The sequence below is a fragment of the Thalassophryne amazonica genome, chromosome 13 (assembly GCF_902500255.1).
Source record: "Thalassophryne amazonica chromosome 13, fThaAma1.1, whole genome shotgun sequence".
NCBI lineage: Eukaryota > Metazoa > Chordata > Actinopteri > Batrachoidiformes > Batrachoididae > Thalassophryne > Thalassophryne amazonica.
This window is the reverse complement of record NC_047115.1, coordinates 40,806,582-40,822,092: the sequence shown is the minus strand read 5'-3', so window position 1 is coordinate 40,822,092 and position 15,511 is coordinate 40,806,582. Positions and strand designations below refer to the sequence as shown.

General features: G+C 39.8%; 1 protein-coding gene across 1 annotated transcript in view; it reads left to right on the top strand.

Annotated features, from left to right (window-relative positions):
• abcc2 (ATP-binding cassette, sub-family C (CFTR/MRP), member 2) overlaps positions 1 to 15,511 on the top strand; it is a 77,531-nt gene that overhangs the window by 51,148 nt on the left and 10,872 nt on the right. The window contains 5 exon segments of the mRNA XM_034184682.1: positions 3,361 to 3,528; positions 8,093 to 8,276; positions 10,198 to 10,333; positions 11,356 to 11,458; positions 14,168 to 14,375. Coding sequence (XP_034040573.1) covers positions 3,361 to 3,528; positions 8,093 to 8,276; positions 10,198 to 10,333; positions 11,356 to 11,458; positions 14,168 to 14,375 — 799 coding nt within the window.

Here is a 15,511-nt window from a genome sequence, read left to right as displayed (position 1 = left end):
ATTTTTAATCTATGTATGTTTTTTTTAATATATAAGTTTTTAAGGACAGTTGTACATACAATGTATAGTGTATTCCATTCATCCACACATAACATCCATTTTTTCCAAATGCAAACAAAACAAGATAAAAATAAAACATGTAGCTGAACAACATGGGAGAATATAGATTTATATAAAATCAGATCTTATTGACTTTACAACCGCTAACCATCCCTTCCATATTTTCCCAAATTTTTCTTCCTCAAATCTCAAATAATATGTCAATTTCTCCATACAATATATACTGTGCATCACCTCTATCCAATTTTCAAATTTCGGTGCCTCTTCCTTCCTCCACATTTTGGTGATCCCCTTTTTCCCTGCTAAAAGCATGATTCTGAACATCTTAGTGTTGAGGTAATTCTTATTATTTACCTCAGGTTTTCCCAAATAGAATACCTCAAAAGTAAAAGGAAGGTCAGCCCTCAATACTTCATCTATACATTTTTTTAATTCGACCCAATAACTTTGTATTACCGGACAAGACCAAAAGACATGTACATGATGTGCCATTTCTTCCCCACATTTTCTCCAACAACTTGTGTCTAGATATTTTGTCTGTGCCGGAGTTCTAAAGAATCGTACAATATTTTTCCATCCATGCTCTCTTTTCCATACATGTTGATTGATCTCATCCCATTCTTCCCCTGTTAAATTAATATTGGCTTCTGCTTCCCATTTCAGCTTTATATATTGTGTATCTTGGTTTTTTAAATGTTCTAACCCTATGTATAACTTAGATATCAATTTTCTATTTAGTTTGGATTGGTATGCTGAAATAAATATTAATCTATGTATGTTTTTATTCAGTATGAGAGTCTAAGAACAGATGGTTTGTACAGTTTCTTGTATATTTAGATTTGCCTCGCGTGTGTGTACATAAAAGCTTGACTATTATTAACACATGAACCACATCTAGTCTTTGCCTTAGGTCACTGGTTATCCAAATGTCACAACAATAGAAAGCACCAGGACCCCAAAGATGTGGACCTTCACTATTTTGCGAATGTAACAATATCACCGAATATCTTTGTCCTGTCTCATGACTGCATTAACTCTTCTCAGGCATCTCTCAATTTAAAAAGGGTTGAAGACCCAGCAACATGAATGTCACGCCCAAGATACAGCTGTACGCATACGTTTACATACCTTGGCAGAATTTTGGCCATATTTCTAAGAATATGAATGATAGCACAAAAGCTTTTGTTTCACTCATGGTTAGTGGTTGTGTGAAACCATTTATTGTCAAACAACTGTGTTTACTATTTTTAAAACGTAATGACAACAGAAATTAACCAAATTACCCTGATCAAAAATTTACATACCCTGGTGATTTTGGCCTGATAACATGGAGACACAAACTGGTTTGAATGGCTACAAAAGGTACCACCCTCGCCTGTGATCTGTTGCTTGTAATCTGTGTGTGTGTATAAAAGGTCAGTGAGTTTCTGGGCTCCTGACAGACCCTTGCATCTTTCATCCAGTGCTGCACAAGTGTTTCTGGTTTCTGAGTCATGGGGCAAGGAAAACAAAAACTGAACTGTATAAAATAGGAAAGGGATATAAAAAGGTATCCAAGGGACTGAGAACGCCAATCAGCAGTGTTCAAACTCTAATTAAGAAGTGGAAAATGAAGGATTCTGTGAGAGTCAGGTAGACCAACAAAAATTTCATCAACTGCCAGGAAAATTGTTCGGGATGCAACGAAAAACCCACAAAGATGAAATACAGGGTCTTTGAAACAAAGTGGTGTGGCTGTTTGAAGATGTACAATAAGGAGGCACTTGAAGAAAATTGGGCTGCATGGTCAAGTCGCCAGAAGAAAGAAAGCCATTACTACACAAATGCCACAAAGTATCCCGCTTACAATACAGCAAACAGCTCAGAGAACAAAGTCATTTGGAGTGATGAGACCAAAATTGTTCAAACTCTAATTAAGAAGTGGAAAATGAAGGATTCTGTAGGCGTCAGGTAGACCAATAAAAATTTCAGCAACAACTGCCAGGAAAATTGTTCGGATGTCATTTGGAGTGATGAGACCAAAATTGAATTTTTTGGCCACAACCATAAACATTATATTTGGCGAGGAGTCAACAAGGCCTACGATGAAAGGTACACCATTCCTACTGTGAAGCACGGAGGTTGATCACTGATGTTTTGGGGATGTGAGAGCGACAAAGGCACAGGAAACTGGCAGGAGGAAAATTTGCACTCTTCAGCCCAGAAGCTGTGCATGGGACATACTTGGATGTTCCAGCATGACAACGATCCAAAAAGCAAGGCCAAATTGACCTGTCATTGGCTACAGCAGAATAAAGTGAAGGTTCTGAAGTGGCCGTCTCTTGACCTCAATACTGAGGTCAAGAGCCACATTAAGTCACTCTGAGGAGATCTCAAATGTGCAGTTCATGCAAGACAGACCAAGAATTTACAGGAACTGGAGGCCTTTTGCTAAGAAGAATGGGCAGCTTTACCATCAGAGAAAATAAAGAGCCTCACGCACAACTACCACAAAAGACTCCAAGCTGTCATTGATGTTAAAGGGGGCAATACATGATATTAAGAACTGGGGTATTTAAACTTTTGATCAGGGTCATTTGGGTAGTTTCTGTTGTCATTATGATTTAAAGAGTAAACACAGTTGTTTGACGTTGAATGGCTTCACGCAAGCGCTAATCATGACTGAACAAAATGTTTTTGTATTATCATTCATATTCTCTGAAAAAAAATTGCCAGGGTATGTAAACTCATGAGCACAACTGTATGTGAATGTCTGTATAAGGCCAAAACTTTCACCACATACAGATAAACTTCTCAGGGGAAAGTCCAGGTAGTCACTGAAAGCCAGGATCTTAGACTTGATCCCAGGCAGTTGCAAACATAGACACTCTGATTCCTCAATCAGCTTCTCAAATGCTGCAGTCAGGGCATCCATTCCATTCAGTACTAGGTCTTTTTTTTGTACTACTGGAATAACTTTGTGTGAAGTGACCAGTTACTTAGGGAGACTAAGATGAGTCCCACCTGCCAATCAAAAGGGTTCTGCCTGCAGTGTAAATGCAAACCAAGCCAGATTCCCACCTGAACCACTCAGTGGAAACGAGGCTGTCAGTAGCCTGTACAAATCCATAAAATATTCACATCATTGCTTAAGATGCAGTGTTCAAAGCGTGTGAAAAAGTAGCGGCTTATAGTCCGGAAATTGTATCTGCTGTAAATTCCAAACTTGATACTATGTGCTATATTTGCTAATGCTTTTGTGGATAAAATCTGTGATGAACTTTGTTTTCCTTGTCTCCCTTCTTTCTCATCTTTTAACAGGGTATTAACCTATCGGGTGGTCAGAAGCAACGTGTGAGTTTGGCTCGAGCAGCTTACAGCCAGGCTGATGTTTATCTGTTGGATGACCCCTTGTCTGCTGTGGATTCCCATGTAGGAAAGCATCTCTTTGAAAAAGTGATTGGACCCAAAGGACTTCTCAAAGACAAAGTGAGCAGTCAAGTGTTGAGTAAATATTTCATTTTGAAAGATCAGTCAGTGCATTGGTACAATATTGGGTCTTTTTTTTTTTTTTGTCGATCATTGTTGCCGTTACAGTGCTTTTGTGCTACGCAGTTAGACCCATAAGTATTTGGACAGTGACACTTTTTTTGTGTGTGTGTAGTTTAGCTTCTTTATACTATCACAGTAGAGTTGAAATTAAACAATGAGGATGTACTTGTAATGTAGAATGTTACTTTTAACTCAAGGAGTTTAGCAAAAATATCACATAAACCATTTTAGAATTACAGGCATTTGCATGCACAAATTACTTAGGAATTTCAGAATTCCTAAGTAATTGTACAAACTAAATACACTCAACAAAAATATAAACGCAACACTTTTGGTTTTGCTCCCATTTTGTATGAGATGAACTCAAAGGTCTAAAACTTTTTCCACATACACAATATCACCATTTCCCTCAAATATTGTTCACAAACCAGTCTAAATCTGTGATAGTGAGCACTTCTCCTTTGCTGAGATAATCCATCCCACCTCACAGGTGTGCCATATCAAGATGCTGATTAGACACCATGATTAGTGCACAGGTGTGCCTTAGACTGCCCACAATAAAAGGCCACTCTGAAAGGTGCAGTTCTGTTTTATTGGGGGGGATACCAGTCAGTATCTGGTGTGACCACCATTTGCCTCATGCAGTGCAACACATCTCCTTCGCATAGAGTTGATCAGGTTGTCAATTGTGGCCTGTGGAATGTTGGTCCACTCCTCTTCAATGGCTGTGCGAAGTTGCTGGATATTGGCAGGAACTGGTACACGCTGTCATATATGCCGGTCCAGAGCATCCCAAACATGCTCAATGGGTGACATGTCCGGTGAGTATGCCGGCCATGCAAGAACTGGGACATTTTCAGCTTCCAAGAATTGTGTACAGATCCTTGCAACATGGGGCCGTGCATTATCCTGCTGCAACATGAGGTGATGTTCTTGGATGTATGGCACAACAATGGGCCTCAGGATCTCGTCACGGTATCTCTGTGCATTCAAAATGCCATCAATAAAATGCACCTGTGTTCTTCGTTCATAACAGACGCCTGCCCATACCATAACCCCACCGCCACCATGGGCCACTTGATCCACAACATTGACATCAGAAAACCGCTCACCCACACGACGCCACACACGCTGTCTGCCATCTGCCCTGGACAGTGTGAACCGGGATTCATCCGTGAAGAGAACACCTCTCCAACGTGCCAAACGCCAGCGAATGTGAGCATTTGCCCACTCAAGTCGGTTACGATGACAAACTGGAGTCAGGTCGAGACCCCGATGAGGACGACGAGCATGCAGATGAGCTTCCCTGAGATGGTTTCTGATAGTTTGTGCAGAAATTCTTTGGTTATGCAAACCGATTGTTTCAGCGGCTGTCCGAGTGGCTGGTCTCAGACAATCTTGGAGGTGAACATGCTGGATGCGGAGGTCCTGGGCTGGTGTGGTTACACATGGTCTGCGGTTGTGAGGCTGGTTGGATGTACTGCCAAATTCTCTGAAACGCCTTTGGAGACGGCTTATGGTAGAGAAATGAACATTCAATACACGAGCAACAGCTCTGGTTGACATTCCTGCTGTCAGCATGCCAATTGCACGCTCCCTCAAATCTTGCGACATCTGTGGCATTGTGCTGTGTGATAAAACTGCACCTTTCAGAGTGGCCATTTATTGTGGGCAGTCTAAGGCACACCTGTGCACTAATCATGGTGTCTAATCAGCATCTTGATATGGCACACCTGTGAGGTGGGATGAATTATCTCAGCAAAGGAGAATTGTTCACTATCACAGATTTAGACTGGTTTGTGAACAATATTTGAGGGAAATGGTGATATTGTGTATGTGGAAAAAGTTTTAGATCTTTGAGTTCATCTCATACAAAATGAGAGCAAAACCAAAAGTGTTGCGTTTATATTTTTGTTGAGTGTACTATGATTTTGTTATAAACGAATAATCAGTTTTCTTGAGATAAGCTGGGGGACAGATGAACATTTGCAAGTCACTGAATATGTCTTGGGCTTCATTTACAAACTCTATGGTACTGTATCTGCCTGGAGTAGGCCGTTCTTGAAAACTGAGTGTCGGTGCAGAAACAAGACTAGTTGGGAAAGCCACCAAAACATCTCTAGCTGTGACTGAAGAAACTATGAAAAGTGCAGCTTTTGTCTGTTGCATCACATATAGTTTCACGGTGGAGTGAAATATAGGAGTGTCTTCTTAAAAAGATGTCGAAATTTCAGTTACTCAAGCCTAGATCTGATCTGTTTTCTTGTGTGAAATTTTTATTTTATTTTTATTTGTTCCACTTTGTGAAATTGTGACTGGTGGTCCAACAAACAAAAATTAATTTATAGGTGGTCTGCTCACAGTCACAGAATTCTATAGCTCCTTCAGAGTTGCCTTGAGTGTTTTTGTAGCTTCCCTCATTTGTCTCCATCTTGTTCAATCTCTCCACCTACTCTAGACAGATTTACCATGCAGTACCATACTGTTTGTACTTCTGAATAACTGATGTAAATGAAGTACTAGACATAATCAGTGATGTGATGGAAATGTTCCTGTGTCCATCTGCTGACTTGTCTCAAGAAAAGTAGATGTCAAAGTGATCATTTGTAATGAAAAGAATCCTCATTTTTAGTTTGCCGAATTACTTATGGGCTCTGAAAATGGAGGCACTATGTGTACAAGTGGTCAATTCAGTTTATTTGTTAAAGATGATAGAGAGAGGTTGAATGGGGCATTAATCCTTGTTCTGTGATGTGATATGTAGCCCAAAAAAAATTGGTTGGGTCTGTAATGGCTCAGAACCTTCCTAAAAGGCGCTCTGAAACAGCTATGTTACTATGCTGGGTTTAGAATGCCTCGTTTGCCTTTAATGGCGTCGTTTCGGAGCTTATTTGGCAACCTCATTATGAAATGCAAGTAGGTGGCGCTGATCGGTTGCCATTGTTTGATTGGCTGCCCTTGCTCTCACTGAAAAGAAAGCATTATTTATTTATTTTCATTGCTTTTATATTTTCTGTTGTGTTTCTATTCAGGTTTTTTTTTTTGCCTCTTTCTCTAAAATTGTATATAATAATCATTAGATTATTAATATATAAACAAAAATAAATTTAAGAAATATTACAATTTGAAAACAAATGCACCAGAACGTGATGACAGCTGCAATGCTAACTTTTAACATTGAAAATGCCATATACATGCTAACGCGTTAGCATCGCTCCCGTTTTAAGTTATAAAATACATCTATCAACTGTTTCAGAAGAACATAACAGGTCGGTTTAACATAGAAAAGGTAAATAATACTCAGACGTATGCTCTTTAGGGTTTTAGGAGAAAATTAAGCAAAAGAAAAAGAATAATCGAAGCATTGCTTCAATCTGCGAAGCACTGCTTCGATTGGTTCAAGGTTCAAAGCAAAGCTGCGCTGCAGAAAAGTTGTTTATGGATCCAATGCAGGGTCTGTAATCAATACAGAAATGATCATTTTCCTGACAAACACCCCCCAAAACACGGCCACTCTGCAGGACCGATAACATAATCGTTAAGCACAAAGCTTATTGATGTCGGTGGATCGAGTCATTTCTTAACGATACCCAAAAGGAACCGGTTCTCGATACACATCCCTAGCTGCTAAGGGGTTAGCTCATTTCCTTTAGAGGAACAAACCAGAGCTAACGTGCCATTCTAACATGCAATTCTTACAACAGGAATATGGCGCAACACAAATTTAAAACAAAAGAAAATGTGATACTCACAGGCTGTACTGATTGCTGGGGTTGATTTTGTCGCAAAGTCGGAACTGACCCTCTACTGAGTATTAAATGCCGACTGAAGCCAGCGCGAAATCGTGCAAGGTTTGTAAAACAGTCCTCCATAAAATGCGCAGAGCAAAGAAATAGTCGGCGGTTGTATGTACTGGGGATGCGGTTAAAAATGAATAAAAGCCATTGATCGCATACATTGCTTTCCGTGGGAAGATCGTAGTCCGCTAAAACAGCCTGGGAAAGCACACCTGTAGCTCGCCATTGCTCCTCTTCGAGTGTTACGAATGGGTGGGCACAACCTTATGAATAATTAATTTCGAAGGGGCGTGTGTGAAAGAGTGTGTGTGTGTGTGTGGGGGGGGGGTGCTATTGGTGAAAAAGTGATGTAAGTTTTCTCTCAAAAACGGATTGGCCTGTTTTCTAGGGGCAATTCCAAAAAAGAAGAAATACTTGAAACAGAGGTTCTGAAACTTGCTGGCACTTCGTGTGTATTCCCCACAGCGGGGAGACTCTGAACTAACACCAAAAACATGAAAAAGATGATTTTGATTCTCTATCCCCTTTAAGCCCCTTGGATTAAAGCTCAAAGTCTCCGTAGAAAGCACATCTTAATTGTATCATTTCAACTTAATTGTGGTGTGTACAGAGGCGAAATTACAAACATTACGTCACTGTCAAAATACTTTTGGATCTGACTGTAAAATTTGAAATCTAAAGCTGAACTGTCGTTACCTGTACAGACCCGTATTCTGGTGACCCATGGAGTGAGTTTCCTGCCATTTGTAGATGAAATTGTGGTCTTGGTGGGCGGGGTGGTATCCGAGGTGGGATCCTACAACAGCCTCCGTGCCAGTGGAGGAGCATTTTCTGAGTTTTTGGACACATATGCCAAAGAACACAGTAACAGAGCTAGGAAAGAAACAGGTAAGTGTGCAGAGAAGTTACCACAATAATGTTTCGACTGATTTCAAGAAAGTGTTGATCCAATTTTGAAATGACCCAGATCACCATGTGGCACATGGATCAATTTGGTCCTTTCCATAACAATGTGACATAGGGTATTTTGCAAGATCTTGAATAATTTCTCTGAGATTATTAAAACAGTTCAAAGCTTTCGGCCATGTGTGTCCTATGTAAGGGTTTCTCTGGATGTGATCCACCATGTAGGTGCCTCAATGTTGAGGACCCCAGTGACTAGAGAAGGACAAGGGATTGCCCACATTTAACGTGTAAGATCCCGCACGGTCCCTATATATATGTAGTCGTGTACCAGCTCTCAGTCTCAAGGGTCCAACCCTCGAGCCCCCACGGGTATCACCCGGCAGGGTGATAAAACCAGACCAACCTTTAAGAGCAGTTTGATGTTATACACCCAATGTACTTCATTTTTACACCCTAAGGAGCTTTAATAATCCAATGTCCAGAATCAGCACTTTAACTGCAGTTTAGGAATTTATTGCAGAATATGTAAGTGCAGGTAACATAGTTAACATGGATTATATTTCAAATGATTATACAAAATTGATTAGAATATGATTAGAAATATGGTTGGCAGAAACTACTTGATTCTAACGCTCTAAACTGATCACTCACTTTAGTGGGGACTGTTCTGATTATCTAAAAATCCTTTGGAGGTGAGAGTATGAGGATCTGAGATCATGCTCCCTGGCCAGGGGATCTTGACCTTGGCTGGTGAATAGAAAATCCTCTTCAGTTGGTAATATCCAACCTACATCCAACATCCGTATGTCGAAGGTTAATCCGACTTCAGTTGACAAAAGTCAACCTAGATCCAACATCCGTATGCTGAACACTGGCGTGTCTTCAGCCGGCAGCCACCAGCCAGGACCGATGCCCATCTGCCGAGTGTTGGTCTGTGGGTCGTTGGGAGCAGAGAGAGAAATCTTAGATTAATTATCACACACAGGTTAAGGGTCAGTGGTTATTCTCCTCTTCTGCAGCTTAATGATTCAAGCACACATCATTGTTTCCACCACGCCGTGACTGTCTGGAAATCCCCATTAGTAATGGAAAGTCCAGTATGATCTTACCCGCTTCTGGAAAGTACCAAACTCTCTGCATGTTAATCCAAGAGCGCGTCACCCCATGCTGAGATGAATTCAAGCTTAAAGTCATCTTCTCTGACACATGGTTGTAGCAGATAGATGCCTACTTTCAACAGGTGAGGATGGGCCTTTTATCTTCCTGGGTGGTTGCCATCCATCCAGGACCCAAGGCAATCCCATTGTGTGATGGATAAGGGAACACACAGCACCAGTGCGTGCCCTCAGACCTGATAGGAAAATACCTTTAATTTTAACAATAATATCAAATAGTAATGCGTAAAAGATCAATCAATCTCAAATCCAAATCTGGAGAGATCCTAGCAAGGTTCTGAGTTGTAAGTTATTAACCGAGGTTACAATGTCAAATTGCCCCTTTATAAAAGTACAGGTTTGCACTGTATGTATGTACAACTACGTACTATCAAGACAATGTATGTAAAATTGTAGTTTGTATTTATGGAAGATGCTTTTTTAGAGAACATGAAGTTAAAGCTTCATGTTAAGAAAGATTGAAATGTCTTCATTATAGGGAACTTTTCCTCTTTTTTTTTTTGTAATTGTTTTAACTTTTTTTTCTCACAGTCATACATGATGTGATTTTCTTTCCTTTAAATTTCCTTTAAATTTGGAATAACACTCTGCATTAATACATTTTGATTAAGCACACAGCTGGAGTGATTTTAATGTGTCACTTGTATGATTTCATGCAGGATCATTTATACTATACAACTACGTGTACAATTTTTTCCCCTTGCTTCTCCTCTTTTTGCTTGGGTTAGAAAAAAGTGAAGATTTTGCAGATGTAGATTTCCTCCCTGAGAGAGAGGACACCCAACCTGACTCACCACTGGAGGACGTGATTTCTTTCACACTGAAAAGAGAAAACAGCATTATTCGCAGCCAGCAGACCAACAGGTTAGAGCATATGGAACAAATCGCTATTAATGTAATGAGTTGTGGGATTTGGGTTGGGCCCATTTTACCAGAGTTATGGCCCTTGATTCACAAATCTAGACTTTGTCAGTTTCATGAGTGGGTGCCTGTATTCTGAAATCAACTCCTCTCACATTTTTTGTTGGAATTTCGTGAAACTTGGTACAAGACCTTGTTATATGTTGGTAATGCGCATATTATCATATCGTTCGAGTTGGGCCCATTTTACCAGAGTTATGGCCCTTGATTAACAAATCTAGACTTCGTCAGTTTCATGAATGGGTACCTGTATTCTGAAATCAACTCCCCTCACATTTGTAGGTGGAATTTTGTGAAACTTGGTACAAGTCCTTGTTATAGGTGGGTAATACGCATATTGTCATATCATTCGAGTTGGGCCCATTTTACCAGAGTTATGGCCCTTGATTAACAAATCTAGACTATATCAGTTTCATGAGTGGGTGCCTGTATTCTGATATCAACTCCCCTCACATTTTTTAGGAGGAATTTGGTGAAACTTGGTACAAGTCCTTGTTATAAGTTGGTAATACACATATTGTCATATCGTTCGAGTTGGGCCCGTTTTACGAGAGGTATGGCCCTTGATTAACAAAACTAGACTCTGTAAATTTCATGAATGGGTGCCTGTATTCTGAAATTAACTGTCTAACTAACTAACTACCTTGAAATCTTATCAGACTGTAGCATGCACTTGTAGCAAAGTACCATTTGCCAGCGGGGGGTTTTGTGCTCACAGACCACTCTTGTTATAATTTTTATGATAAGACAAATAATGTGAGATGCTTTTCAACATAATTGCAGCATTTTCAAATTTATAAATGTAAAATGTTACAGCGGTTACAGAACAGTGACAGGAGTGGTTACCAGCCTTAGCACAGTCAAACTGCCATTAGTGTATTTTTAAAAATGCCATGTAAAGGTACAACCTGTATGATAGGATGTTTTATTTCTGTTCTTACTTCATAATTTTCTGTGTATTTTAGTGTCAGACTAAGAGCAAATAGCTCTATCAGAAAACAAGAAGATGCTGACAAAGCAAAGAAAGGCCAGAGGCTGATAGAGAAAGAAGCAATGGAAATGGGACAGGTAAATGAAAGTTCTTGTATCAGCCTATACAGTTGAGGGCAGATGTTTCCTTATACCTTAACTACAAACTTTCAAACCCTATTTTCCCCAACTTCACACATTCCATATTCCAAAATGAAACGTGTTAACCCAGTTATAATGTACGTTTGATTTTCATATGTTTCATTAAAATTTAACAGATCATTACAATTATATATAAAATCTCTTCTCAGTATTTTACTGTTTCTTTTTATTTTTTGGCCCATTCCTTCTGAGAACTGGTTTAAATAAGTCAAATTAATTGGTTTAGTTTTTCCGACTTTAACCAAATTCCATCTTCAATCTACAAATTTTCTATGGGTTTCAAGTCAAGACTTTGGGATCCCCTTTCTATTGCTTTTATGCTGTTGTCTGCAAACCAGTGTCTCACAAATTTGGAGATATGTTAAAGGTTGTTGACCTGTTGAAATAACGAATTGTAGCCAAGGTTTAGCATTCTAGTGGATGTTCCAGATAATTGTCCATCATGATGCTGCCTATTTAATGGAGTAATTGCATTTTTTTTTTTTTTTTTGCTGAAAAGCACCATAGAACTGAATGCTGTCCCTCATGCTTCATGGCTGGGATGGTGTTCTTTGGATTGGAATCCTAAACTCAACAAAAATATAAACGCAACACTTTTGGTTTTGCTCCCATTTTGTATGAGATGAACTCAAAGATCTAAAACTTTTTCCACATACACAATATCACCATTTCCCTCAAATATTGTTCACAAACCAGTCTAAATCTGTGATAGTGAGCACTTCTCCTTTGCTGAGATAATCCATCCCACCTCACAGGTGTGCCATATCAAGATGCTGATTAGACACCATGATTAGTGCACAGGTGTGCCTTAGACTGCCCACAATAAAAGGCCACTCTGAAAGGTGCAGTTTTATCACACAGCACAATGCCACAGATGTCGCAAGATTTGAGGGAGCGCGCAATTGGCATGCTGACAGCAGGAATGTCAACCAGAGCTGTTGCTCGTGTATTGAATGTTCATTTCTCTACCATAAGCCGTCTCCAAAGGCATTTCAGAGAATTTGGCAGTACATCCAACCAGCCTCACAACCGCAGACCACGTGTAACCACACCAGCCCAGGACCTCCACATCCAGCATGTTCACCTCCAAGATCGTCTGAGACCAGCCACTCGGACAGCTGCTGAAACAATCGGTTTGGATAACCAAAGAATTTCTGCACAAACTGTCAGAAACTGTCTCAGGGAAGCTCATCTGCATGCTCGTCGTCCTCATCTGGGTCTCGACCTGACTCCAGTTTGTCGTCGCAACTTCGCACAGCCATTGAAGAGGAGTGGACCAACATTCCACAGGCCACAATTGACAACCTGATCAACTCTATGCGAAGGAGATGTGTTGCACTGCATGAGGCAAATGGTGGTCACACCAGATACTGACTGTTACCCCCCCCCCCAATAAAACAAAACTGCACCTTTCAGAGTGGCCTTTTATTGTGGACAGTCTAAGGCACACCTGTGCACTAATCATGGTGTCTAATCAGCATCTTGATATGGCACACCTGTCAGGTGGGATGGATTATCTCAGCAAAGGAGAAGTGCTCACTATCAAAGATTTAGACTGGTTTGTGAACAATATTTGAGGGAAATGGTGATATTGTGTATGTGGAAAAAGTTTTAGATCTTTGAGTTCATCTCATACAAAATGGGAGCAAAACCAAAAGTGTTGCATTTATATTTTTGTTGAGTATAGAACTGATGTTGAAGTGTTTCATTTTTGTCTTATTTGACCAGAGAACATACCTCCACAAGGCTCAGCCTTTGTCTTTCTGATCAACATCAGATGTTTTTGTACCATTTCAATGTTGATTTTGGAGGTTTCTGCTTGGATGAGAGAGTTTTAGGGCAAGTGCTCATGGAGTTTCACCTGGCTTTGGCAGAGAGACCGTTATTTTAGAGATGTAGGGATGCATCAGTTGTGTACCTGGGTGTTGTGGATGCAGTGCACCAGCATATGTTCACAGACGTGTCTTGACTTATGGAATTGGTGGACAATGTCACATTTCTACCCTATGCCTCTGTGCCCTTCATCAGTTCCTTAGTTGTGATCCTGGAGATTTTTTGGACGTTGTGGACCAAAGTTTGTTCATTCCTATGTATTAATTATGCCTCCTTCCTGAATACAACGTCTTTATGTACCTAAGATGCATATTTTCTTGTAGACTGTACGATTGTTTGTGGTACCTTGAAACATTTGGAGGTGACTCCTAGGGAGGAACTTGACATATGAACCTCAACACCTTTTCTTTGGATGCCTTGACTTAAATATTTTTGAGTTTTCCTGTTATTAAATACAAGAAGGCCCTGGTTACATAGGTAGGCAATTAAATGCAGAAAACAGGTGCCCCAGTCAACACTTCACTTTGAGAGTTACCCTAAAATTAAATCCACCTATTTTTAGAATCTTCTGCAATCTTCTGTGCTGTTTGAAAAGGCAGTCAACCTGTATGTAATCTTTTGACCTGAAGAAAATAAGGCATTGGTTTACTTCTCTTCAGTTCATTTTGTGGAAATGAATAACATTCTATTAGATTTATTACATATACTGGCTGATAACATTAAATGTGTGGAGTTGGAGAAAATTCAGTTTGAAGGTTTTTAGCTATGGTGTCTGTTAATTTATATCCTCAATTGTCTCTTTCTATTATCCAGGTGAAATTCTCGGTATTCCTCCAGTACATGCGTGCTATGGGATGGGGATATACCATCATATTCTTCATGGTTTACTTCATCCAGAATGTTGCTTTCATTGGCCAGAACATCTGGCTCAGTGACTGGACCAGTGATTCAGCTGAAGATAACAGCACCTGGAAAAGGGACTTGAGAGTGGGAGTGTTTGGTGCTCTGGGTCTGGCACAGGGTAACTGAACACTTACAACTTATGGCATGTACTTTACTTATCTTGTCAGTTTTACGATTTCTTTTCATTTTCAATTATTTATTTATTTATAAGAGAGCCTTAACTACTCAGAAGGCTTGTTTTCTGTTTCAATCATTTGCCATCATGTTTCTAAAAGCCACAGAAGATTACAAATTCAACAGAGTATTTGTTCATTCAGTTCAGTTTAGCGCACATCTTTCCTTCTCTTCTTATACTCACAACATGCACATTCCCATTTGAAAGCTGTCCCAGCTGTGGTGTGATGGCTTTTATTTTTAATGGACTGGGACTTTTATTTCATGAGCTTGAAAAAAGTTGTTGTTTTCATGCTAATCCCTCAACTGTCACGATACTTTTACAACAGGTTTTATATCAGTGAATTGTTAACCTTCTCTCCAGACGTAACTTAAACTCTCAGCTTTATTATCAGATGAGTGCATGAAAGAAAACAAATATGAATCGCAAAAGTCAGCTATCAACAGACTCGACTGGGTGTTAAGATGAAATAAGATCAAATTTATTTATCCCAAAGGAAATTATTTTGCCAGAGTACAGAAACAGTAAACAGTGAACAATGTTTTTTTTTAAATAAGTACAACAAATTTATGCAAAATGACTGGAACACATTTGCACAAGATGTTTGAGAATATTGTACATAACTCTGAATGAATAATGTATTCATCCTGCGGGGGTGGGGTGGGGGGATTATACAGTCTGATTGCCACAGGTAGGAAAGACCTCCTGTCGCATTCTGTGGTGCACCTTGGTGATCTCAGTCTATGGCTGAAGGTAGCAACACACTGACAGGAGATCAGTGTGTTGTGTAGGGTTGTGGAAAACAGCTTAGTTGCCTTTGTTGGCAAGGAAAGGTTTATTGACCTTGACTTCATGGACAATGCTGTGATCTTTGTGGAATAAATGGATGTCCTGATAGCAGCACCTGAGAAGTTGAGTGAAAAGAGTTTGGGTTTGCAATTGCTCTGGATCAAAACTAAGATCAAGGCATTTAATGACTTCCTGGACTCTGCCATCAGACATTTATCTGTATGTGGTAAAAGTGTTGAACTTTTAAAGAGACATTCATGTTTCTGAGTCCACAGCCTTTGAGATTGAGA